Genomic DNA, 27916 nt, shown 5'->3' with positions numbered 1-27916 from the left:
CAGCTTCCAACCAGTTTTTTTATAAATCTGTTTACCCTCTGTATGATATTAGTGCTCATGTGTATTCAGAGTATATGTGCACCAGCAGACAGGGTGTTCGTCTGCTGGAGGTCCTTATCCCCGGGCTAATGCAGGATCATGTTATAATGTTGAGGTTCAGGCTGTGGCACTGCAGATGACTGAAAGAGCAAACTGAGCCGCGAGCGTAAAACTCGGAGAAAACCACAGAGAACTGGAGAAACGCTTGACTTTACAGCCAACAGTAAACAACAGGTACAAGCTTCACCTTGATGTGAATTTCAGGACAGTTTAATAAAACTGGGTTCGTTTGATTTTCAGACACCACAGTGAATATGGAAAAATACAACCGGAAATACTGAACCGCCACCAGACATTACACATTAGAGGGATAGTTCACCGAAAAATGAAAATTCACTCATTATCTACTCACCACTATGCCGATGGAGGGTTGGGGGAAGTGTTTGAGTCCATAAAACCCTTTTGGAGTTTCAGGGGTAAACAACGTCGCAGCCAAATCCAATTCAATTGAAGTGAATGGTGACCGATTCTTCAAACGTAAAAAGAACAACAGAAGAAAAGTATAAAATGCCTCCACACTGATCCTGTGGTTCATCCAAGTGTCCAGAAGTTGTAAGAACAGTGAGAATCAGCCAATGCTGGTATTTGACTCCTCTTTTTCATCCTGAGATATTAGTTGTTTTAGTTTTTTCAAGTTTGCATCTTTAAGAGATCATCAGCATGCCCTCTCTCTCGCACTGAATCCTCTGGACTTAATCGTGTTGTATTCTCACATGGGTTCACTCAGACAATCTCTGGTGTTTTTACGAAGGAGCTGGCAGGAGAAACTCCGGGTAATGTCCGGAGCAACTGATTAGGTCCTTTGCGTTCTCACAAACAGCCCCTCCAGATAATCTCAGGAGAACATCTGCAGTTCAGCACAGGTCTGAAAGCAATTTATGAGCATGTGCAATTTAGTGCAGCTTGACTGGACCTTGGCACTTCACTGAATGACTCTAGTTACATTTTATTTCATTGATCTGTAAGGAACCATGAACAACAGTAAATAAACAAATTAAAATTTGTTGTATTTGGAATATCTGCAGAACAGGTCAGTGACAAACATTGCAGCTTCTTCATTAAGCAGAAGATATTATATAATATTTCACTGTTCTGATATTTCTTTAAGTGAACACAACATTATTGTTTCTACAGATTACTATTGAGCAACAACAGCTTTGTTGTTGTTGTATACATGGTGTGACAGGAACTGTTAATTCGGCATGGTTGCAATTATTTCTGTGATACTAGTTCATTGTACAAATTTCTCGTGTGGTTACAGGCGGAGGCAGACCTTTAACTGTTGGCACTGGAAACGTCAAGTGCTAATGTTGAGGACAGAGGTGAACAACCCCAGTTGAGATGGATCATTACATGTTGCCATGTGAACACACCACATCATTCAGTAATGTGTTTCCTCCCTCAGGAAACACATTTGATACCGTTGGTCGGGGCATATTTTCCTCACTGTGTACTTGCTGGCAAAGACTTTCTCTGTGCACAGTCGTTTTATTTTGAACAACTATTTTGGGTCCGGGTTTGGACATCCCACTAACTTTTATTAGATACTCCGTTAGTCCAAAAGCTCTTTTGTGACAAATACACAATAAAACTATTGGAATGTGATTATAAATTCCTGAATTTTGGCTCAAATCCTGGCAGCAATGGTTGAATTCCAGTTGTGTTTTTGATATCAGATCAATGTGTGTAGGTCAGTTTGTAGTAACAGAATGTGAAATATGTGGGAAGTAATTTTAGCTCTGAGCAGGAAAAAACTCATCATCTCCTGTTTTGTCAAGTTGAATCCCACCTGCATTTAGTTATGGATCCAGAGCTTCCACCTGTTTCATGCAGTTCTTAGTGCAGCGTGGTTTTCATGTGTGAAGCTCATATGAGACACACCACTCTCTGCTCTTAAAACCCTTTTTTTTCAGGGAAAGGTTACAAAAAAAAGTATTTGATAAAAGTTACTTCCAACTTTTTGGAAGGACTGATCATCCTCTAGTCACAGGGTTGTTGAATCAGTCCCCAGCACCACATGTGAAATTATCATTTGGACAAGGAATGACCCAAAACCCCAAGTTGCTATCTGTGTGTGTGTGTGTGTGTGTGTGTGTGTGTGTGTGTGTGTGTGCGTGCGTGCGTGCGTGCGTGCGTGCGCACGTGCACACTGTGATAGAAGCACTAAATGCAGCAATTTACCTGGTATCATCTCTGCGAAGGGGACATGTTCACTAGAGAACAATTGATGGATTGTGATAGAAAACTATTGCACTATTGTTTATGAGTGTCATTTGGTGCGGATCCAAATAAAAATCCAGAGTTAGGGAATTAAAATGTGGTTTCATCAGGGTACTGTTCAGCCTCGGCGGATATACATGTTCTAATTTGTGCCATATAGTTCACCTCATCTGAGCAACAGCTGACTCGTCACTGAATGACCCTGCTGCACCTTGGGACAGCACATCCACTTTAACTAGAAAGCCGAGGCTGATGATATATTCGTGACTTTGGAAGCAGCAGCCGACAAAACTATTTCCAGTGACCTTGGAGTGAGAAATCTCCTAATTATAACCATGTGATATGGCCACAGTCCACAACAGCTATGAAAGGGTTCTTGACTTGTTTTTGTCAACTGATGCTAGAAAAACTGCACATGTCCTTATACTCAACACAGGTCAACAAGTTCTGCAAAATAAATCAGAAAATACGTCCTTTAATACAACACATAGAAGTATTTTCTGATCAGCAGGACGACATATTTTGTCACATCCGTAGGTGTGATTGCGTTGAGTGCTGGTTGGAAGCAGGACATTTTTGGGATTTCTCTCATCATATTTTTGGGAAACCACACTGAGGTTCCACAGCGGCCGGGCAGTTAATTCTCAGAGACAGAAGTTTCTGAGAAGTTCTGCTGTAATATGACAGGAATTCTAATTATAAAGATTTTTCACCGACAGCACTGAAACATGTTTGTTTCCTGTTGAGGGGGGGGGGGGGGGGGGGGGCGGCAGCTAAAAAAGAAGTAGATGATGACAGGCCGTGTGGCAGGAGTGGGCTTAAATGTGTGGCCCCCTTGTACTATTCAGGGACCAAAGTGAGTCACGCAGCCTGTTGTTAGTCCTGATTGCTGCTGTTTTCCAGAGTCCATAAAGAACAATTCCCTGTAGTCACGTCTCAGGTTCTGCTCATTTATTTATTTGTGCTCAGAGACACGGGGATAAAAGGGAAGCGAGGGCAAAGGCGGAGGCAGACAGAGATCTGGTTCGGTTTCATTAGCACATCCGGACTCGAGCGATCCGCTGCTAAGTGGCTGCGCACTGGTAGCTGAGCTGTGACGTGCACTGTGGATGAAAAACATAAAACATAAAGGCTGCGTTTAATCAAGCTGTTTATCCTCTCGCTCCGACATACAGTCGGCCTCTGTTGGTGCTTGTGTACACGCCGGCTTCTCCTGTTCCATGCATTGTTTCCAGAGGGAAGGATAAGTCCCAGAGTAATTACTGCAATTTGTGATCAAAGCTAGAACAATGTCCAAGACAAATAGAATCATGGCATCGGATAGCAGTGCATCTGATGACACGGGGGAACTTGAGAGTTCCTGAGCGAGGTGTGCCAGGGGGAGGCTGAAACCACATCACCACACTTGTTTTTGAGCAAAAGCGGCTGGAAGTCAATCACAGATACTCATTATGTCTTCACCTACGAGTCGGACTGATGAACTCACAGTGAACTGCTGCACATGATTCATTATCTAGAGAGGGGTTAACAGCTTAGCAGAAGCTGTGGTACTGATCTTTTATTAAACAAAAATGTGTATTCTATCTATTTATCTATCTATCCCCATATTGATGAAGATGAAGATGATGATGATGGTCCTTGTTGTGTTTGTCAGCATCACATTTATCATTTTTTAATCTAATTCAGACATTTAGGACATATTATATGTTATGTTATAACAGTGAGATCAACTGGTTAACTCCTACATACAGTCACCTCAAAATCTACCTGAGAGGCAGACATCAGGTCGAGATAATTCATAATGAATATGACCATCACCACGTTCTGCAGTGAATAGAAATTACTTTAAAAAGGGATATGAGGAAAAGCAGCAGAAGGGCAACCCAGAATTATATTTTTTTAAATGTAAAAAAATATATATACGAAAGGAAAAAAGTTTTTTGCACAATTCTTCTACTAAATAAACAAACCCAGATGAAAATGTAAACTCTGAGGTAACTCTGAGGTCAGACTGTCTGCATGGATGGTAAAAACCTTTACGGATAGTTATGGGTCAGGGCAGAAGCTATGGAATTTTGGTGTGGATCTAGATCAGGGAGCAGATTTTTTTTCACCTTCTTTAACATTTGAGAGAAGAATTCAAGGATCTTGATGAAAATAATACAGTTTGTTTATGTGGCTGATGTTTATGAGCGTGTGCAATTTGATGCAGCTCCAAATAACCTCGTGAATTTAAACGTGGCACCTTTAAGGGACTGATGGAGGCGTGTTCTCTGGATGTCCTCCTAGTTTGACATAGCCGTAGCTCCTCGGAGATGCTGTTTCCTGGAATAAAAACACATAATATGCAACAACAGCATAAAAAACACAACACACTGTGATTGTAGAAGTAAACACCGTCTACGGTCGGGGTGGAAGATATTCTGCACACAAACATACAGAGTGAGTGAGAGAGTGAGAGTCTTTCACTGTCTTCCAGATCAGCACAGTGAGATGTGTGTGTGGTGGATCAGCTGACTCTGCACAGAGAGATCGTTGACATTAGGCTCGGCCAGAAGTCATTTATTTATCACTCACTCACAAAGTAGGTTAATAAAGAGGTGGCCAAAAGAAATGTCTCATTATGTGGCATACAATTGGAAATCCAACTTTATATGAAGAAGTCCACAGCTTAAAGAGTGACCTTTTCATGTCGCTCTGCCTGGAGCCTTTTTCTGTTCATTTATTCAAAGCTCATCGCTTTGAGGCCTCTCAGATAAAATCTCTGTTGTTTTCACAGAGCTTTGTCAATTTATCCTTTAACAATGGTTTTATTCAGCAAACACAAATTATTTGATTTGTTCACAAACCCTTTGGAACAAGCCTCTGAAATTAGAATTAAAGCCATTACAATCGTGCACAGATCAAGAGGCTGCACTACAACTGAGCTACACTGAAATACTGTTTATTTGACAGTGTGCATTGTGTTTCATGTGGTCAGCTGCTCATTCTTTTTTTTGCTATGCTCTCATCGCACTTATTTTCAGAACAAACAACTACGCTCTAAAATTTGTATCTCTCCTGCTCCAAAATAAGACGTTTATTTTAAGTCTCCCATCGCCCACATGAATGGCACAAAATCATCATCTCAACATGATAATAAAATTCTTTATAGGGTTTTTTACCCATTATTTGCCCACGTGCTATGTGAAAAGGATGTTTTGTAAAAGACACGTGCGAACAGACAAAACATCTTCACCAGCCAGACAACACACATGCAACCCAACAATGTGCAACCAAATATAGAAACACAACCATAGAAAATGTGCTGCGGACACAGAAAACACATTTCATGAGGGCTCCCAAATGTGTACGTAACATATGTAGTGAAGTACATGTGATGAAGTACAGAGTTTGTCATATATTATTTGTCTCGTTGCACCTTTATTGTCATTTTGAATATCTTGAATATCCAAACTCAAGTAACTAAAAGACGTTTCAGGCTCGAAGCATTTCTCACATTGCAGATCTCCTTTCTCACTGCACTGGGTTTTCAAATGTATAATATCTGTGAAACCTTTAGCTTCACTCTGCTGCTACGTGAGGCCTTGGGCAGTTGTCAGGATTTCTCATCCTGGCAACACGTGGAGACTTTATCATCTCAAATCGAATCCTCCTCCTCTGCTGTCCCAGATCTTATGAGGGTTTTTTCTCTCTTTTTAATTCAAGAAACTTTCGGTTTGACTCATTGATTTCACATTCAGATTTTGTTGCGGAAATCCCTGCACTTGCACACAAATAGCCCTGCGTGTGTTTAGATTTGCTCTCCTTGTTCTCAGTTTGTATGCTTGCACTCAGATGTGATCTTACCTGGACAGATTTCTTGCACTCGAGCTTCAGCTCTTCTCTTAATGTTGAAGCTCTCTGATTTTTTTCTTCTGCACTTGGATTTTATTGTCTAACAAGTCTGACATAATCTTCCAGCTGATAGAATGCCAAGTGTAGTGCTGACAAATAGAATTGTCCCGCCCTCTCTGCTCCCAGACTGAAAGACCACGATCTTGGATAAAAACATTTTAAAAAACTTGTAAGATCTCAAGTAGAGATCTGCTGAGTGAGGTATCACTAGAAGTGTTGTGCTGACAGTTAATCGCACATGAGCACATATATTGTAGAGAAATTATTTCATATAAGAAGTAGAACGATTCTGAGGGATATTTAATCCGTCCATGTTTAATAAACCCAAACAATTAAATTCTAAATATATCCAAAATCCACCTGAAAGAGAAAGTTACTCCAGAACTCAGCTCGATTCGGCCCGATCCAAAGTTTGCTTGGATTAAAACGCTTTCTGTCCCAAAGAGAGAAACCAGCATAACTGAGATGACAGTTTGTGACACTGTCAAGAGGCAAAACCTTGATTGTAATAAATGTGGGACACAAACGGAAATGTCTGGATACTTAAACGTGGAAACACTTCACTTCACAGTGACTCTTGTAAAGAATATTGATCACTAGGTTATCACAAAGTCTGCCGAGTCAATCTGCTTTAAATCAACCATGAACCAACATCTGACTGTGCGTGAATGTGTAGCCGAGCGTCTGCAGTCCCTCACAGCGGCTGGAAATGAACAGTCTGGACACTGTAATGACATATATTTTAAGAAAGGGTTATTTAGTCATCTTTAATTTTAGTAGCTGTGTTTATGTGCTGCGTTCACACACTGTAAAAGTTGGCAGAGACAAACTTGGCTGTTTTTCACTGTGGGTAATTTTTTTGGGGTCATGCCAACTTAAAATGTGAGGTTCTGAAAATATGGACACACCACTTTTTGATTATGTAATTCATTCCCACAACATACTATCACATAAATGACTTGCGGAATTCCTCAAGGTTCAATTTTAGACCCCATGTTGATTTCTATTTAAGTTGTACATGATTATATGATTTCTAGTTCATGCAAATTATTCACATCACCTCAGTTCTGGAGTCTCTGCAGACTAGTCACATAATGTGCAAAGCTTTGTTAAATTTCACATACACCCACCACTTCCTTGTGATAAATATATAGAGAAAATATAACATGGCCTCTCGAGCTCCCTGTAAATTAAATCTGGCCTTCTCCATGACCGTCTTTCCTCTCGGTATAGATATTCTGTTTCCTCTTTCTCAGCTGCCTGCTCCTGTAGGTGGGACCCTCACAGAGGAGGGTTGTGGAACCTGTGGAGGATGAGGTGGGCCGGCAGCCTGACGCTGCATCTGCTGTGTAAGAGCCTGGAACCCTTCCCCTCCAAGGTTGTGAAACAGATGCTTCCCTTTGATGTGCCCACGAATCATCGTCTGATGCATGATCTCCCTCCCTCTGTGTGATCTCTTTATATTGAGCCTCAAGCTCTTGAGATAATGTTCCTGAGGCTGTCTATCCTCACTCTGACATGGTGCACTGACAAGAGAATAATAAAGCATCTCATGTAGTAACGAGTGTCATCTGAATCCTATTTTAATGGCACGTGTGAGGAAAGAGAAGAACAAATGTGACAGCGGTGTGAGTGATGATTAGTAGATATTATGTTGCTACTATCATGTGCATGAACATCAAAGAACTTATCAAGTGTCTGACACAAGTTTTCTTGTCTGTCCCTCTGTGAACAGTCGGCTGCACGACCACTACAGCATGAGTCAATGAGAAGAGACTGTTAAAATGTAAGTAAAACCATCTTCATGCTGTGGGTGAGTACGTTATTTAATCCAGAGTTTAATGTCTCCAAATTACAAATACAGACCACACACTGTATAAGTTAAAGATAAAAGAGTCCTCAGCTGAAGTTTTCTGATTTGCATTAGTTTTTGTTTGACCAGATTTAAACATTAAATTATTCAGCAGATAAATTCTAACTTCTCAGAGCTAAAATACTTTGAGAGAGAATTAAGGGCCAAAGTATCCATTTACCATTAGTATCAGAAAATAGTGTGTCAACCATGTGTCTGAGCCGCCTGAGTTCACAGCACAGTTTTTCCTGGAGGTTATGAAACGATGGGCGAGACAGCTCTTCATTCATGAAGCCATCGTGAGGAGGAGGATCACACAGAGACATGACTGCCGGCGAGCTCTGGCTGCGCCCTGCACCTCGGAGCCATCGCTGAGGAACACAGCTTCCCTTGAATTTTAACCATGTCCCATATCACTGTGTTGTATTTTGCAAAGTAAAGCCTGTTTTTATCACGACTGGCTTTGAAAGCAACTCGAACCAGATGGAAGGAAATTGGAGATAAATGCAGCTGGAGTCCACGTTGGAGCAGAAACGTTTGGTGATATGGGACAAGACAGTAAAGGACTCACTGGTGGAATTTAGATGAAATTACTCTTTACAAAGTGACACTTTTTAGTTCTGTATTTTTTACCATTGATACTTCATCAATACATCATCACTTTATATTTAAATATATATATATTTGACATTTCCTATTTATATTGATATATAAAGCATTTAGTATACTATTTAGTTTTTTACGCTTCACTTGTTTATAGGTGTTTATGATTATTTTACTGTATCTTAGCATTGGTTGGTAATTTGCTGCACAGAATTATATAGTTTCATAATTACAGGGATGATAAAATCTTGATTGGATATTTGAACTTTTTCTATATTGTTTTCATGATAGATAAACTGGAAGAATGTAACTGGAAGTATTTTATATATAAGAATGGTCACACCTGGTTACGAGGACGTGAGTAAGGGAAAACCTCCTCTACATTTTAAAGTGCAATGATATAACTTATTGTTTATTTGTCATAAGTGACGTTAATTTCTTTATTTAAGATCCAGATAACTAAACAACATTCTATTTCTATGACAACAAATATCTCCAATTAAAAAAAAGCAGTGCCACAGACGTAGACGACTCGTGATTTTTTGGTGATGATGACCGACGCCGGTGCAGATGTGCAGTTAAAACACCTAATCTCCTCTCCGGGGGTCAAAGTTCAGTTAAAGTGTCCGTCAGTTTCACCACCTTCGATGAATGTTGTTTACGTCGATCTAAATCCTGCACAACAGCCACACGAGGAGAAACAAGGTGGTGCAGGTGAGTCATGTTAAGTAGTCAGAGCAGGACTAACTCCTCTGACACCTCTCCTGTTTTTCTCCAGAAGTGTGCCACGCTGCGTCCAGTCTCAGAGGAAAGAAAGGTTTCAAAGCAGCATCTGATGAATGGGCTCAACAAGCTGAAAGAAGGATCCAGAACGAATACATCATGATCATGCTACAAGTGAGATAACATCAGGCACAACACAAATCATAAGGCAACCTTTTCAAAATCATTTGATCCTTTTTTTTTGTGTGAGATTAAAAAAACAGCTCTTCTTTTGAAGCTGCGCTGAGATCCCAGCTTGATTACCGTTTGAGTTTGAATAAGTCTGGCAAAAAGGTCGAAGAGAATTGCTGCTGGCAGGTCTGTTCATTATATCTTGGAGCTGGATTAGATAAGGTACCCAGGGTGTTTCTGACAGAGCCTGTTCTTAACCCTCCACCTTCCACTCTCACTGCATCTGGGGACCAGCTGCAGCTCTTTGTATACAGTGTGTGAGTGTGTCTGCATCTGATTGGGGTCACTAGAGGGTCTGTCTCATCCAATATACAGCTGATTGACCAACTGGGGGAGGGGGGTTCCAACAGGCAGGGCCCGTATAAGTATTTTATTTTTAAGAGTGCGCTGCTCACGTAGATGACAGAGAAAAGTTTAGAGCTATTGAGTTGTCAGAATAAGAAGCGTGTCACGGTGAGATCACAGGCCGCTAAAAGTCCATGACAGCTCATCAATGTAGGTTTAGTTTCAAAAATGCATGAAATTCAATGCTTAAAAATTAGGTGGGATTCTTTGAGTGTGTTAAGAGTTTAAAAAGTCTTTGGTCTAATGCGGAAAACAAAAAAGGAAAACACACGCACACAACCAAAGATTAGAGAAAAGCATAAGAAAACAAATGGTTCTTTTCTGCTAAAAAAAAAAGGTTTATTGGATAAGGAAGATTACAAATCTGATCCCACGATGGTAACCATCTGATTATACAGGCGGACTTAAAAATGAATAACCGTATGGAAAATGTTAGTAACTCATGAGAAGAAAAAATAAACACATGATGAAAACATAACGAAACATCAAAACTGTTGAGTGAGAAGCTTAAAGCTCAGACACTACATGCACACCACAGTTAAAATGAGAAGAACTTTAAATGTAGGGAGAATAAATATGAAATGTTAGACATATTCTAAGAAGTTTAGGAAGGTTAGGGTTGATATCTCATTAAAATCCTCTTTAATGCTGATCTGTTTTGCAGTCCATCTCCTGAACTGACATTTTCCGTCTAGCAACAGGTGGGACAAAAAGCAGGTGTTTGTTTTCCTGATTCAAACAAGACAACATGTGAATTCACTTTCTAAAGACCAAGGCACTCAACTTTTTACATCAAATACTTGTGAACGCCACATTTGGAGTAATTTGCCTCTGCCACTCGCAAACGTACAGTGTGAAGCAATTTGTGGTTCGGTGGTAACGCAAACTCTGAATATGCAACATTCACTCAGCACTGATCAACAGCGCTTTCCACACGGGCCGATACAAATCTCCATCTTTAAAAATCTTTTTTTTAAACCAGTCAACAGAATATAGGTCATAAGGTCAGTGAGAATCACAAACATCTACTATGAAGACGTCCTATTTTTTAGTTCAGGTAAATAAAGTACGGAACAGTTAAAAACACAAACGTGGTAAGACTAAAAACAGCTGACAGAAGCTGGAGCGTGGTGTTTGACAGAAGCTGAGTGGTCCGCATGTCTCTCATTTTAAACATCAGTAGAAACCACTGTGTTCCCGAGTTGTTTCCTCACACACTCCACCTTTAGGCCTTCTCCAGTGACTTGTAGTACTCTTTCAACACAGCCCAGGCCTTTGGCGCCATGAAGCCATCTGGAGGATTCTCTCCCTCGCGAGCCATCCTCCGCATGCGTGTACCTGAGATGAAATCATAGTCTTGGTGGCTGCAGTTTGAAGAAGCAGAAAAAAAACAGAAAGAATTTAGTTTTTGGTAGCAGACACGTTTCAATAAAAAAAAAAAAAAATGCTTATCGGCAGAGCAGCACACGAGAGCCAACAACAGCTGCCTGCTGCTTTGGAATCGAGTGCATCGAGGCGTAGCGGCAGACCAGTTAGTATTTCTGAAAACCAAACAACGAAGCTCTTAAAGCATTTCACATCCCACACAGTGAAAACAGACGTGAATACGGGAATGGGAATATTTATCTGACTAAGCTCTACATATTTCATATGCTGACCATTTCTGGCAGCTGCTCTCCTCCCTCATCATTCTGTGGCGAGAGAGAGGCTGTGACGATCCAGTGAGCCGGCTCGCCATAGCGACGGAGTTCGGTGCAGCTGACCCCCCCCCCACATCCACACATTCTTTAAATTCAGTGTGTGGGAGTAGATTTATCCTTTATATGCTTGTGTTTACTGTACTTTATACGTCACTCTGCTGCATAATCCTTTTCATCACTACTACATCTTTAATTTTTTAAACCCTAAGCCATTTTTAGACATGTCCTGCAGAGGATCTCCACACAATTGGGTTCGGACTTTTTCCTGAGTTTTCGTGTCACACATACACAAGGCAGCAGGAGATTCTCTGCTCAGACGAGTTCAAAATAGCATCAAATCCTCCACAGGATTCAGGTGGGGAGTGGAGCAGCAGGAGAAGCCCTCATGTTTTCTCAACATTAGAGTATGTTAACCTTTTTCATGGAATGATAAATTGAAATTATGAACCAGCAATCGGTTTCCAAGAGACAGATAATGAATTCAGGACAACCTCTGGTGTCCCCTGCTTTCAAACTGCTCCTTTTGTAAAACACCTGACATTCAGTGGATTAAACTTTTAACCAATTGCTGTGAAATGCAGCACTGTCTGTCTCTAATAGACCTGTAACAGAAAATCTAGTGAAACATCTTAATTAACTGCTGTCATTCAGACAAGTTCAAAATGATGAATTATTACTTGAGGCTGTCACACACTTCTGTCAAACCACTAAACCAACTGTGTGTGCATGAAGGAAAATCCTCTTTCCGACAACCAGTCCAAACATTTTTTCATATATTTCAGACGTTCTGATGTCTTCGCTCTCTCCTGTCTGAGGAAGATAAACTCTCATCACACCTGCTGCAAAAGATATGAATCTCTTTGTTTGAAGTGAGCAGCCAAGGACCGTCTTCATCTCTAATCAGAGCTGCGTAGAGCGCTGGCACAAGTTCATCACATCTTTGTCTATAACTTACTGTCAGGAATAATCAAGACACTTCTTAGACATTTTCTTAACAGACACTCGCACTCCACCGGGCTCACATGTAGGGAGAATCAAGGTCCCTTGCTATGAAGTACCATTTGTAATTGTTATCACACGACACAGACCACGTCTTGTGGCTTTGAATCACTTTGAATCTCTGAAGAAGACCTCACATTTCACATGGCGTGATGTAAAAGAGCTGCAGGCAAATTCTTCCAAGAACATTTTTATACAGTGTCAAATTAGAAACAGCTTGCTATGACCTCAGTCATTACACTTCAGGGAAAGACTTGAGAGGTATTGCTGGTGATTAGGCCTAGCATGGATATTCCTCTTGAAATTCGGCAAAGTGCTGTAAGCGTGCATGACAATGGAATCCCATAAATCTTACAGAGTGACGACTACAGACTGTGGAAATCCAGCTTTTCTCCTGCATTTGCATAAGATTTAGCCTTAGATTTATACCAAAGCACTGGGTCAATGATATTCTATATATAGAATTAGCTCCTCCTGGTTGTTCGTCAAGTTGCAGTTTTTAAATCTGCCCAGATTGAAGAAAATACATGTGGTGAAGATTAAAGGGATTTAACAAGAGGTGTTAAGTGTGTTTGCAGAACATTATTCGTCAGAGTGAAGTTGACCTCTGACCTTTAGGACATAAGATGACATCCCTTCAGCATTTGATCCTGTTAAACGTTCTTGTAATTTTCTTTTCAAAATTAGCATAAGAATCCTGGAGTCGTGGCAAAAAACGAGAGGCCACAGCGACTTTGAACTTTGACCACTGATTTATAATTAGTTCATCCTTGAGTCTGAAGCTGCAGTGAAATACAAACCTTTTTCTGAAAGGTGCTGTGTGAGAATGTAAATGTCCGAGTCATTAGCTCCAGACATTTCCTGAACTTTTCCTGCCAATCCCTGAGTAAAATGTCCATGAAATGTTAGAATGAGGGAGTGGGCCTGATTATGTTCTTTTAACACGCAACGGACATTGAAGCTGAAAGAACAGAAATATCACAGGAGGAAGAAGAGGAGGAGCCATACACACAAGCTTTTGGTGATAAGGACTGGCGTTGGTGTCAATGTGTAGAATTTAAACTTCATGTCCTGTCTCTATTCAGACGTTACGCCGCACCTAAAGGTTCCAGACATTTTTCTGTTGATGTGGACGCGTCTGACCTGCGAAATCTCCTGCTATTTTAAAACAACAATCATTTTTAAAAGCACTGTCAACTCTATCCACAGACGCACTTCATGTCAACAATGGATGATCAACAATTCAGTTTGGATTTAACATTATAAACATGCATCATGGAAAACTGAGCATGTCTAGTGATTAGTTTGGTCGTATTTACTTTGAACATTCCTACAAAGCGACAGTTGCACAACTTGATGGTGGAAAGTGGGGACGAGATTGCATGATTTTTGTGAGTCATCATGTGCTGTGTTGCTGTACACGTATACAAACTTTAATTAATAGCAGGTCTCTAACATCAAAGCTTTATCTAATCCACAAAAGCTTTTTACTGTGTAAGAAAGAAAAACAACGTGTTGTTCTTGGCCTGATGTTTTGCTGTGGACAACAGAGCAAGAAGAAAGGAAATTATGGGAAAAATGCAAGACAGGCCTAATAAATTAAGAGAGTGTAATTACTGTTGAGGCTGTGGGTTCTAATTGGCATACATATGAGATATTACTCTGGATTAAATCTAGAAATAAGATATTCAATTTAGCGTCAGCGAGCTCTGCTGCTTTAGACTATAACTGTTTCTGTTTTCCACTAACCTGATACTTAAAAACTGTGGAAAACGAGATGAGAACTGACAACTGAAAATTATAAAATGAATAAGTACTTACTTCTTAGGGTCATAAAAATCCATCGCTTTTTTGACCTTGTTGTAAGCAGCAACCTTGAAGGGCACAATCTCCAGGGTGATGAGACCGGGAGCCATGGTGAGGACCTTGGCCCCGTGAGTGGGTTCGTACAGGTCCTTCCCTGTGCCAGGGTGGGGCATCCCTGCAGGGTCACGGCCCACAATGTAGAAATTGGCACCAGCAACCATTCGAGATCTGCAGTGCCACTGAACCTGTGAAAGAGGAGACAAAGAGACTGAAGAAACACTGAGAAGACTGGACTGGAAGAAATAAGTAATAATAATTTCTACCAAAAAAAACCAAAAGAAAGAATAATAACAATATCTCTACTCCTTTATAATGGCTGTTGAAAATTGTTCTTAAAGATGTAAATTTATATTTTTGCTATGTGGTTATGGTTTTGAGAGGCACAATGGTGGTGGTTAGCACTGTTGGCTCACAGCAAGAGGGTTCCTGGTTGGAATCCCAGTTCCGATTTGGAGTTTGTACGTTCTCCCCAGTTTCTCTGTTGGAGACTTCAAATTGACCGTAGGTGAGAATAGCTTTTTGTCTGTGTATGTCAGCCCTGTGAAAAGTTGGCGACCTGTCCAGAATGTACCCTACCTCTTGGTCAATGTCAGCTGGGATTGGCTCCTGCTCCCTGCATCCCTCAAAGTATAAGCTGTATACATAATCTATTTTTTGTTTTGTTTGTGCTCAGCCTCCACCCTTATCTTATTTGCGCAATACATCTGGGGTGTTACAAGCCTTTCATTTCGTTTATGGCCTTTCACCATAAACACAGAGGTTCCCTTTCTGTTTCTCATAAATTGCTAAAACACATACTTCTTGATAATTACTAATACTGCTGCCATTATAATAATATTCTGCCCTGTAGTTTGTATATTTCAGTATGTAAGGGTTTTAGATTAGGTTTACGAAATGCGATGGATGGAAGATGTAGACTAAAGAACATTCTGACCAATAACATGAAAGTTAAGTGGAAGTAGAAACTTGTTTTTCTGTCTGAGTAACAGACAAGGGTTAATGTTTTTGAAGATTTGACAGAAAAATGACACTAGACTCAGTCAGGCTCTCTAGTGTTCCTGTTCAGAATAACAACATGAATAAATGCACTGCCTGACATCCACCAGCTTCAGATCTGCTCTCAATCATTTTCTCCATAGTTTTGCCATTATCATAAGTGAATGCTTAAAAGATACCCAGATACACGGCTACGCTCAGTCACACAGGGAGGTTTGTGTATGGCACTAAACAGAGCTCCCAAAGGAAATTTTAAATCCCCTTTCCTGCCATTTATCACAGTCAAAACTGTGCAGACAAGTATGTGACACGTCTCTTCTTCAAGTCTTTTGTTATTACATGGTGCTGCAGTCATTCTCTTGTTCTCTGTCAAGTTTGAGGAAAGAGTTATTTCTTTTTTTTCTTTTTTAAGAAACCACAAACGTGCAACTGAAAATACATTATTGCTGATGATCTTACCTCAGTTGGTCCCGCATACATCATGGGTGAAGGAAAGATGGCAACGATGGTGGAGTCTGGATTCAGGACGCCCTCCTCCAGCACAGCAGCATGCTGCTTCATTCGCCAAGGCAGCGGCACATCGTCGTCCTTGGTCCACCCTCCCAGTGGATGGAGCAGCAGCACGGGCCGGCGGTAGCCTCGCTCAATGAGACGCTTATGTGTGTCCTGCATCAGAAGAGCGTGGCCATTGTGGACCGGGTTGCGGAGCTGGAAGGCAAATACAGCATCTGAAAAAAGAGAAAGGAGAAGAAGGGGTTGGTTATATTGAGACGAAACATCTGTATCTGTACAAGACAAACAGAGGGCCACAAGTGCCCAGCCACTGAAAACCACACACAGCCTGTGATCTTATTGGTGAGGAGCTGAATCACACCAGACCTCTCCTCGACTGTGACCTCACTACCCTGACTCTCACACAAAAAAGTGGATTACCCAGTTTCCTTCTGCTTTTAAAGAAAAAAAGGTTCAGTTTATAAATACTACTACTGTTTAAATACTATAAATACCATCATCTTTCTTAACATCCTTAGTTGAACATCTCAGCAGACTTCTTACAATTCTGACAACAATCAAACAGGACCAGTACAACTTGGCCTGTACCTGCATTCATTTCTTTAAACTTCTGTTTCAGCTCAGTGGGTGTCAGCCGGTACTGGTCGAGTCCGTCATTCCAGTAGATCCTGTCCAGAACCTGCAGGTCTCCGCCGACCAGCCAGTCCCCGCTCTCCATCACCATCTGAAACAGGAGCCACAGCGATCATGGCAACACAACTCAAATATAATCCAGGCTTAAGACACTGTGGTCCATAAAAACTTCACTGTGCTGGAAGCAGACCAGCATGAATTCTAATAAAAGTCCTGAGTTATTACCCAGTTGCAACAGGGGACAGCATAAATCAAAGTCCTGATGTGTCACTTAAACAGCCAAAAAAGCTGCAACCTTTTCTGCATTTGACCACATCTACTACCTTGATTTCAATAACAGAGCAGAGACAAAGTCTGATTGTATTTCACAATAAAACCTGGTGATGAGCTCATGACCACACTGAAGAGAATTTTTTTCCCCTCCACACGAGATTTAATCCAACAATGTCACCAAAGTTCTCAGGACCCAAGCAAAGGCTGCTATTGTTTCAGGTTGCATCTTTCGCCTAACTCCTGTGGCATTTATCAGACTGTAGCTAGAGTTACTGAGCACACGGGCCTGTGGGATGTTAATGTTATACAAAGTGACAATTCTCCACAGTATCAGCAATAAAATTAGCACTGCTGTAGCACTGAGATGGTGAGAACCTAAAACGACGACTATAAATGAAACCTGAAGTGTGTAGGCACTGCAAAAAGCAGATTTGGAAGTTGATGAAAGAAAAATAAACATTTATATCATTTCACTGACATATAATTTATCATGTAAAAACAAATAAAAAAAACTCTTTGATATCCTTACTTTACAAACATATTGTTTTCAGTTTGATCTGGCAAACTGATCAAAAACAGAAAGCATTCAGCAGTGATGTGGTCAATAACGACTTGGCACCATTGTGAGAGGTTTGCAGGATCATGTTGTGATTTGTTTTCCACACTTCAATTAATCCAACCTGTCGGCTGCTGGCCGGAGACAGTAGTCGTGTAAGATGCTCAACAGCCTTTTTCTTTAGGAGAAATCCACAGCATTGACGAGTTGCAATTAATTTTTTTCCAACAGAAGTAAATGGAAAATATAATGTCTGCGCAGATAAACCAAGGAGTGAAGGCCTTACACATACACATGTGCTCTGTTTAACTGTTTAAATTGCCCTGTAACTTTACATGTGAAAGGGTCATAGCCAAATAAACAGTCACCGCACCACAGTTTCCGATGACAGGGGCTCCCTGTCTGACTGACAGACAGGCAAACAGGAAAACGTGGATTAACTACATGTAATATCGTTTCTGGCTGGAAAAAGACGGGATGGAAAAAAAAAAAGAAAGAAAATGTTGTAGCTACCAGCTCAGAGGTGTGTTGACAGACTGGCTCCGCCTTAGAGAGTTAAACATACACTTACAGATACATACACACACTCTGTTAATGAGTGACACCTTAATCACAGAAAGCTGAACTCACATATCCGGCTGTGACAGGTTAGAGTGAACAGAAAGGACAGTTGTGGAAATACAGAGAGAGTACTCTCGTAAAAAACGATGCTGAGGCATGAGCGTTGACACGGTAGTCACGGTACCAGCTTATGAAACTGGCAGCTTCTAATAATATATTTTTAAAAAAGACAATACCAAGCCATATTGGATCATAACCAATATGAAAGAAGAAAAAAAAAGAGATTTCATCTAAAATTAAAAATGACGTCAAACTGCGCTGAAATATTGAGACAGCTGTCAATCCTACATTTTTAGCAGGAATGGGGCTTTAAAATGAGCCACTGAGGTTTTCAGTAAGTCTGACCCCAGGGAGGGAAATTACCAGATGCTACGGAGTTTACTGTTAGTTTTGGCTCATATCTTTGCCAATAACTAAGTGTCTGACAGACTGCAGTAATCCTGAAAACAATGGGGATTAAAATTACCCAGAACTTTTTTAAATCACGCAGATGGAGTTCTTAATCTGAAAACCATCTCTGTCATGAACACCAGACTGTTCTGTTCTTTTCCAGCTACAAGCCAATGCATCTTTCTACAGGGTGTGCATGACCGTTCCACGACTTCATCTTGCCACTGACTCTACCTGAGTGCCACAGCATTCGATAGGAGACAGATGGAAACATTTCCTGTGTATATTTAAAGAAGGGCTGGGAGAGTGGAAAGGTAGAAGCTGGCAGGGATTCCTCAGACTGTTTAGCAATCACAAACGCATTTGGTGGAGGCTGAGCGAGAGATGCAGCATCCAAATATAACACCTGCAAAATGAGGGTGGACCAAAAAGATCAAGTGATTACACTGGGCGTCCTGACAGACTGTGAGAAAAGCTCCACTCCTCAACCTAGTCAGTCTTTCCATAAGCACTGTGAACAGGCCAGTTCAGAGCTGTGTTCTATCAATGTACAATCCAGGGAAGCAGGTTTCTTTCATAAGCACAGTGTTTGTGATACAGAACACTGAGACACGCCATCTTGAACTCTGCAGATGCTGTTCAGTGCTTTCTTGAGATTTTCTATATAATTTCCAACATAGAAACCAGTGCAGTAAATTCAGCTTTCATAGAGCAAAACTAATCCTGAATATGTCATATCAATTTACCTTGATATAGGGGTGGTCCTTGCAAGTTGTGCCCCACTGACGAGCACAGCGCTCTTCTTTGCGGTGTTCATAAAACTCAGGGTTGCGAAGGATGGCAACTCGCCTGCCTCCGTAGACCAGGGCCACGGCCGTCACACCATCCAAAAGCTCTTTATCTGCGGTAGACACTGGCAGCACTACGGGAACTGACAGGTTGATGACGCCACCTGGGACAAGGAAGAAAACATTTTATGGGGATTGAAGGCACATTTATGCAGTAAAAAAACTATAAACATGTCAGAGTTATTTCTAACCAACAGTCCAAAACTCAGAGATATTCAGTTTATAATAAAGAATGGCAAAGAAAAGCAGCAAATCATCACATTTAAGGTTTTTGCTTGAAAAGTAATTCAACAATTGACTGAAAGTTGTTGCATACATTTTATGTCAATTCACTTCTTAAACATGAAGGTTTGATGCTCATTATGCTGTGAGCTTATTTAAATAATAGCTAAATATTATCTACACTATCTTAATTATCTAATATATCTAAACCAACAAACACACAAATGGACAACCGTGACAAAATAAACTCTGTAAGGGATGTAACAATGCACAATATGAAAATGCCTTCCTTTAGACCTAAAGGGTATAGTATGTGTTTTAATGAGAAACACAACTTTACAAACGCTTGAAGAAAACTCAATGAGACAGATAACCATCCAAGAACCACCCCGATGCAAAGCTCTGAGATTCTGAGAACTGACATTGTACAAGAGCAACTGAAAATGCTCAAAGGTTCAATATATGCAACCAAACAGCTCAGACATTCTAGTTAAGTCCCTATGCTGCAGCCCTTAAGGCTAAATGTGGAATATACAGCTAAACCACAGGCTACAGTGAGTCGCAAGGCTGCAATTTAAGAAGCTTGAGGAGAAAAATCCTTTCTTCAGCTGAGCTACAGCTTGACCCTCTCTCATTTATGACTTATCTGTGTAGTGAGTGTTCTGGTGGCCAGTTCATTTTGCCATCCAGGTTGATGAAATCTTTGGGAACGGCACGCTTTTCACATCACATCAGATCAAGTAATGTGAAGACATGGGGGGGACTATGACTTCTCCTGCTCCCCCACCTCCACACTGGACCCTCTCCTGGTCCCCTCTGTCACACTGAGCTTACAGCTGGTTTTAATAACACACAGACGCACACATACACAGACACACGGACACGACTGCCAAATGTTCGAGCGAAGGAGACATAAGCTTGACATTGGTTGTGTTTATTTTTGCAGACTATTTAATTGGTCAAACATGCCGTTTTCTGCTTCCCAACAAGTTTTAGTGTTATAGTGTAGGCAATCAATCCTTTCGCCGTGATATCTTTCTTTCACCGTCAGATCCCTGGAAGGAAGTGAAAATGGACAAATGGTGGCGTCTGGTGTCAATCAATACAGAGGCCTCTTCCTCTGCGTCATTCTCATCCAGGACAAACAGAAACAGTATATATTTCTGCCTCAGTGCAGCCAGTTCAGTTTATGTGATTATGAATATTTCTGGGGAAACAAACCTAAATCAAATATGATTTCATGCCAAGTTGTTAGAATTTTATGGGTTTTTTTTATCCTTCAGTGAGGACAGAGGTTGTATTCCTGTCCTGTCAGTGTATTTTAACTACCAATTTATTTTTATATTTTTTTCATTTTACTATGTGTTTGTAACAAAATATTTGGCAACACGAAGGTGAGATTTGTGTGGTCTTGTGGGTGATAAAAGTCGAGGAACTTTCTCTAGGAATTTAACTTTACACCAGGAGACTCTATAACTGATATATTGGTTTACTAAAAAGAGCCAAAAAAAGGAGGCATTGTTGATACCTCAGTGCAAGCGAACTACGATACATGTCAATCTTTAAACTTTTTCTCTACGGAAAAAATAAGGCGCATGTCTTTGTTCAACTGTTGCCTTCCTCCATCTTTGCAATTTTCTGTCAGGTGGTTCACCGCTGGCAGAAGCCTCCTAAGGTCTGGAGTTAGTTTTTTGCACTCAATTGTGCTTTTGTGTTACTCATCTGCAGACTTTACTCTGTACTGTTTGACCTGATTCTTGCATAGGTGGTAAAATAAGTCTGGGCTGTTTGAGTCTGTTGTGGCAACTGGTCTGAAGTACAATTTGAAAAAGCATGGTTTTCTGGTCTGTGTCAGACTCTTCATAACCAAACCACATCCACGCTACAGTAGTGACCTCTCTATTTGGTGCGAGCTCCTCGTTTGTATTTGCTAGTTGGAGTCTCTGTTCTAAATAAACCCGCTCTGTGACAAATTTACTCTACTCCATATTTGTTTGCCTGCATCCATGTGCTGTGTGGAACCAAACAAGCAATCAAAAATATTTCCATAAAGACTGGTTTTGAGGCAAAAAAGCAGGATAGAGCATAAACATCACTATTCCTGATTATATTGATGGGTCATAGGGCCACCTAAACTGAGCTCTAAATGGAGACTATGCGTGTATTTTTTTTAGCACTTTTCAGCTCCTATTGATCCTAACAAGCCACATTTACCTATTACCATTGCCAGCATGTGGACAGGAGTCAGGGATCGGACCAACGACCCTCTGGTTAATAGATGACCTGCTCTACCTCTTGAGCCACAGTCTCCCACTACATCACTGCTTTATAACGACACGTCAGCCACAGGAAAGGCCTAATGTAGGCCCCTCAGTACATTGCAGCATTGCAGACACATGCAAGGAGTCTTTGTAAGTGTAATTTAGTACTCCATTTAATCAAGACATTTATTTGAATTAAGTTAAAATGTTAGAAGGAAGAACACAGCTACAGCTGACAAATTCAAAACATTGCTGGAAATAGCTAATTGTAAACACTTAAGAATGAACCCTTTGTCTGAGAGGTAAGCTAAGGACAGGATGCTTCATTTCTGCTATATTTAGTAGACAAAAGAATGATAGTTGAACTAGAATGCGATTAACAATATTTGCATTTATGTACTGCCTTGAAAGACTCTCAACATTCATGTTCCAATAGAAAGCCATCTGTCTCCTGGTCTTCTGAAGTAAGCGTTAAGATTTTCCTTTTCCCACAAATACATAAATGACATCTTACCATCCAGCAGACAGTCAAAATGGAGACACTGTAAGAATTCTCTCTCCCTCATAAAACCGTTCAGAGGAGTGGCCCAGCCTTCAGCCAGCACCTGCACCCACTGCATGTCCAGCTGTGGATCATACATAGTCATATACAGTAGGTTATTTATGGAGGTTTCACTTAACATGCTGTATATGCATTTTAGATTAAAAATGACTGATAATTGCTCTATATGCAACAAACCTATAACTCCTTTTTACTTAAAAGATATACCACAATAATATTTAACAATTTAAAAGCACCTTGCTGATCTGCACAGCAGGCAGAGTCTCTGCATCAGCCTTAGCCAGGTCCAATTTGTTCTCCTGAACGTACAGCTCTTTCACTTCATAAGATGCATCGACAGGAACTATGTCCTGCAGAGTCAAAAGAATGAGTTAGTTATCACGGGTCATTAGAAAAAACCTTGCACAGTAAGTGTTTGGTGTGAGTTTTTCTGTTTAAGAAATTGATGATGTAGACACAGTGACATCAACATCCACACAATTATGAGGCTTTGCTACCCCTTTGTGGCCAATGAAGGGATTACAGGTTTCTGTATCAAGTCAACTGTACTCTAAAGAGGTCATAGCCAATTAAAAACAAAAACAGCTGATTCATGATACACATGTTTTAAACATGTCTAAGCAGGACAGAGAGAGCCCTCACCCTCTCCTGAAGCAGGTCAATCAGCTGTTGTATGCACTCGTTCACGCTGCAGGAGTCGGTCTTCAGCACCAGCTCTGGAGCCTCTGGTTTCTCGTACTCTGAGTCAATTCCAGTGAAACCTGATGAAGCAGACACAGGTAACAATGCACAGTGTGAGTTCCACTTTCTAAAATGTTCAACTCTTAAACAACATGATCTGTCTATGTGACCTATATCTATTTTTATAGTTTGTATACATTTCTAATCCATAATCAGACAACCATGATGTATACTACTTCAGCCACATTCTAGAGTCCAGAATTACTACAATGTGAGTTTGGAGTAGTAAAGGTAATTGATTAGTTATAATAAATCAGAAGGTTCCATGTTTCTTTGGGATTTAAAGTGATATTGCAAAATAATCATATGACTGTTCTTCGTTGAAAGACATTAAGGTTGGTTTTAAAATTAACAAATTGATTTGAAAACCCCTGCATTTATGAATAGAACACGGCTCATAACGCCACCTAGTGTTTCATATGGTCCTGGACCTTTCAGAGCCAATCCTAACAATCTATGACATTTATACATGTATGAAAAGATTAACAACCTCTGATCAAAGGTGGTTGTAAGTAAGAGAAGCTTTAGAGAGCAGGTCAAACAAAATGACATAAAATTCAGCTGAACAAAAGACAATGTGTAAGAGCACAGTTTGAGAAGAGGCACTTTTATCACCTCTAACAGTGATGCATCAATTTTATTGTCACTATCATTCTTTGAAACTTGACATAAGCGCAAGCAACAGAAAACAATGTCAGGGAAATGATGGTATTTACTTTTAGATTTGTTTCTTTCATCACTTAAAAGTTTCCTCTTCCTGCCTTCGTTCATCAACAAAACATGATTTTGAGCTGTTCCTTATAGTCTCAAGTTTTATGTAACAGATGACTTAAGTATGAACCTGACTCTTGGCTCTACTGCTGCACTTTGGACCATACTCCACCTCTTATTTCGCCCGCTCTAGCTCTCTTGTACAGTCCCTTAACGTCCCTCTGCTCGCATACGTCCAGTGGAGCGTCCACAAATGCCTCAAAGAAAGGCAGCCCTGCAGCCTCATGGATCTTCCTCGCATTGACGCGATCCTGAACAGACAAAAACATAAATACAATGTCATACACACAGGATTTTAGCCTAAGAGAAGTTAGTGGAAGACAGTATGTTGTGTATGTTAAGTAATACGGGTTGATCAGGTCTAAATTGACAGAAAAATGGTCTTCTACTATGAGAGGATAAAATTCACTGCTGAGTACATTAAATTAGGTCTTACTGCAGCAAACACAGCTCAGAACTGGCTTTCAGTGAGAAATGAAAAAGAAAAACAGTCATTCATGGTAATTACAAAAAAAAATGGTGGTTGCACTGGAAATGGTATAATCCAGATGTTGTAGTTGATATTTTAGTTTTATTTGCTTTCCTTGTATTCAAACATAACATTGACTCATTTTAAATAGTAATTTTAACTCTGAATAGTGATTGTGTTTTAAATTCAGGGAAGGTACATATAAAATACTGCCCTTGGAAGTTTTACTTTATCATGGGACTTACATTTTCAATTTTTGTTTTCACTGTCATCATCAGTTTAATTGAAACAATGATGGACAATGACATGATCAGTAATCTCATCAATAACAGTGCAAGATCTACAAAGAGCTCCACAAATAGATGCAGAATTTATAGTGGAGTAAAGCATTAGCCTGCTTTTCACCTCTCAGCCTAAAACAAAACTGTTCACAGAGGGTCAGACTAAATATAGTTTAATAAAGACTGTGTAACAGCCAAGAGAGATAAATTAATACAGTACGAGGGAGGAACGGCCACATTAATCCCTACCATCATTTACTTTCTCTCACTTTATCGCTGATGTTTTCATTGGTGACTCACTCACCCTGCTGTAGGGAGAGATGAAGCTGGCGATGCAGACCAGCCCAGCATCAGCAAAAAGCCGGGCCACCTCAGCAATGCGTCGAATGTTCTCTTCTCGATCCTCTGGGCTGAAACCCAGGTTCTTGTTCAATCCTTGACGGATGTTGTCCCCGTCGAGGCTGTAGCAGGGAATGCCGTGACACACCAGGTACTCCTCCAGAGCCATGCTCACTGTGGTCTTCCCGGCACCAGACAGACCTTTATATAAAGAGGAAAACAGGATTATGGAACAATTAAATTACCTAATAAGTGTCTATTAAGGACAATAAAATGTGTTTTTGTGACATTTTGTAACCTACCAGTCAACCAAACAGTGCATCCTCTGAACCCTCCTCTTGTTCCCACAACCTGCCCGCGTTTGTTTCGGCTCACGTGATGAGCTTGATAGGTGACATTAGTTGCACGTTGCATTCCCTGAAAGTAGAAAAAGTGCACCATTTGTTTTAGAGTTTTTCAAATCATCACTTTGATACGAATCAGTGTTTGAGGCAATAGATAGGTTGTAAGGGCTAAAAGGGGAAAAATTGCAGTGTGCTGTGCTGACACTGATGAAAACATCTATATGGCACAATTCATGCAAAAACTACTGACTACTGTAATGCCCTTCTATCTGGTTAACCCAAAAATATCGTAAACCAGCTACAGCTGATTGTACTCTGCAGCCTGAATGGTGACCAGGACGAGAACAAGAGACCACATCGCTCCTCCTTAAGTCCTCACATTGGCTGCCTGTCAGTTATCATATTCATTTCAAGATTCTTATACTTGTTTTTCAGGCACTTCATGATCTTCCACCAACATACACGTCGTTCACAGTGCATGAACCAGCTCGGCTCCTCGGGTCCCCTGGTACAAATCAGCTAAATGTTCCAAAGTGCAGGGGAAAAAAAACCTTTGGTGAGGCAGCTATTAAGTTTAATGCTCCAAGCCACTGGAACAGTCCACTCATGTACATGAAAGCAGAAGGACTTGTTGGAATCTTTCAACTCTTTAGCCTGGCACAAGATCTTATTGCATCTATGTTTGAACTTTTATTCAATTTTATGATATTATTGTTAGTATTACCTTATTAAATCATTGATTGAACATCCTAAGATCTATAAATAGTCTTGTGATTTTCATTATAAAAACCAGTCAGACAGAGCTTAAATATAACAGTTGCACAACTGTTCCTGGTCTCTCATCTCTTTTCCACGTACCTCTATTCTCTCCCCTCTCTTTCATCCACCTCTCCTCCTCTCCATTGAGTCTGAATGCAGAGGTTTCTTTCTATTCAAAGGTGAGTTGTATCTCTCGACAGTTGCCATGTGTTTGCTCACTGTGGTCACTGTAAGGTGTCTCAATCATGTAAGGTCCCTACTTTTCTGTGTAAAATTGAGATAGGGTATGTTTTGTTTGATTTTCAGATTCACATCTAGACAACTTTATTGATCCAAAGGAGGGTAATTCATTAGCAGCCTCCCCTGTTCACGATCAGACAAACAATATGATACCTGTCAAAAAGCACAGGTCAACAAACAAACTAACTAACAAACAGAGGTCAGTGCAAGACATCAAGATACATATTAAGGAGGTAAAATAAATAGCAATAGAAGACAATAATTAGATAAGTGTTGCATGTGTTATCAGGTGGAAGTCAAAGAAGATGTCATAGGTAGAATTTAATTGAATTAAAACTGCCCATTAATATTATGATTGCGTTTTCATCCCAATGATTTACTTTATTTCACTTTAAAATCGTTTTTATTGTTATTATAGCTTTTAAATCTATCTTTGCTCTCGTAGCTGTCAGACTGTTTATTAAGCTTTCTCTATTTGTGGCTCACCGGTCGATGGTAAAGCACTTTAAACTGCACTGATCTGCATGAAAAGAGTTCAAACTGATTCGGTTTGCTCGATTAAAAGAGTATAAGTGTAAGTAGTTGACAGTAAACCAGTCAGAGGCCGTGAGAAGTGGCTGAGGTGCTGTTGTTACAGCTGAAGGAAGCAGACAGTGGATGCCTTCACACCAAGCAGCTGACTGGATCCCCTCTGTTAGCATCGCGCAGCTAGCTTCACTGGGCGCCGCTCTAACGTTACGTGTCAACAGTTAGCTAGCCGTCTGCCCGGTCGGTTTGTTAGCTCAGAGCCGGTTAACGGTGGAGAACAGCCGCGGTGGACCGGTGAGTTTGACCGAACTACACCTCGGTGACAAAAAAAGACCAAACTCACCCAGCTTTCAGCGGCGTTGCTCCGCTTCTGCTTCTTGTTCGTGTTGCCGTGCGTGTCCATGTCCGACGGCAGTTAGCGGCTAACGTTAGCGGCTCCCTGTCTTCAACACACGCCGCAGCACGACGCGCTGTTTGCTGCCACACGTGTGTGTTCGGGAGTTTGTGTAAATGTGTTCAGGGATCTCCGCTGGATGGAGGAGCCCGGAGCGGCGGAGCCTGGCGTGACGACCAGGAAGAGCTTCTCCCTGCGGCCACGTCACCGGCGACGGAGTGACGCGTTTCCTCCGCGTGACGTGGTGTGGTGGTTCTATCAGGAAACACACAAACTGATCTGGTGTCAGTTCTGTTTGGTTGGGGGGGGGTTTGGTTGTGTTTTTTAAATTATATTTTATTGCTTACCAGTGATTTACCAAATTATTATTATTATTACTGACATGGGTACCAATATTTGAAATAAGTTAAAATAATGCAAAAGACTAAATGCAAAAAATACATAAGAACAGCATTTCCCTCTTACTTGGCACAGAAAATAAAATAAAACTAGAAGGGCACCCAGTACAGAGAATACCTCTGCCAAGGCCCACCAGTCGTCTCGGGAAACCACAGATATTTATTGGGGTCTTCACCAAATTGCACACACTCGTAGATATCGGTTCCCTAAATATGCCATTTTCATGGGTTCTTGCTTGGGT

At 40.7% G+C, this 27916-nt stretch overlaps 1 protein-coding gene across 1 annotated transcript; it reads right to left on the bottom strand.

Moving 5' to 3' along the window:
* Positions 1-10287: 10287 nt before the first annotated feature.
* On the bottom strand, positions 10288-27510 carry papss1 (3'-phosphoadenosine 5'-phosphosulfate synthase 1). The gene is made up of 12 exons (XM_020101215.2): positions 27226-27510; positions 25314-25428; positions 24977-25212; positions 24035-24173; positions 23053-23171; positions 22647-22760; positions 22363-22474; positions 19264-19469; positions 16633-16768; positions 15991-16259; positions 14491-14720; positions 10288-11334 (listed from the first exon to the last, which is right to left on the bottom strand). The coding sequence occupies exons 1-12, from the start codon at positions 27283-27285 to the stop codon at positions 11196-11198; spliced, it is 1875 nt and encodes a 624-aa protein (XP_019956774.1). The 5' UTR covers positions 27286-27510; the 3' UTR covers positions 10288-11195.
* Positions 27511-27916: the final 406 nt, after the last annotated feature.

The sequence above is a fragment of the Paralichthys olivaceus genome, chromosome 8, assembly GCF_024713975.1.
Source record: "Paralichthys olivaceus isolate ysfri-2021 chromosome 8, ASM2471397v2, whole genome shotgun sequence".
In the NCBI taxonomy this organism is placed as follows: Eukaryota; Metazoa; Chordata; class Actinopteri; order Pleuronectiformes; family Paralichthyidae; genus Paralichthys; species Paralichthys olivaceus.
The sequence above is the reverse complement of the archived record's forward strand: the minus strand, read 5'-3'. Positions and strand labels throughout refer to the sequence as shown.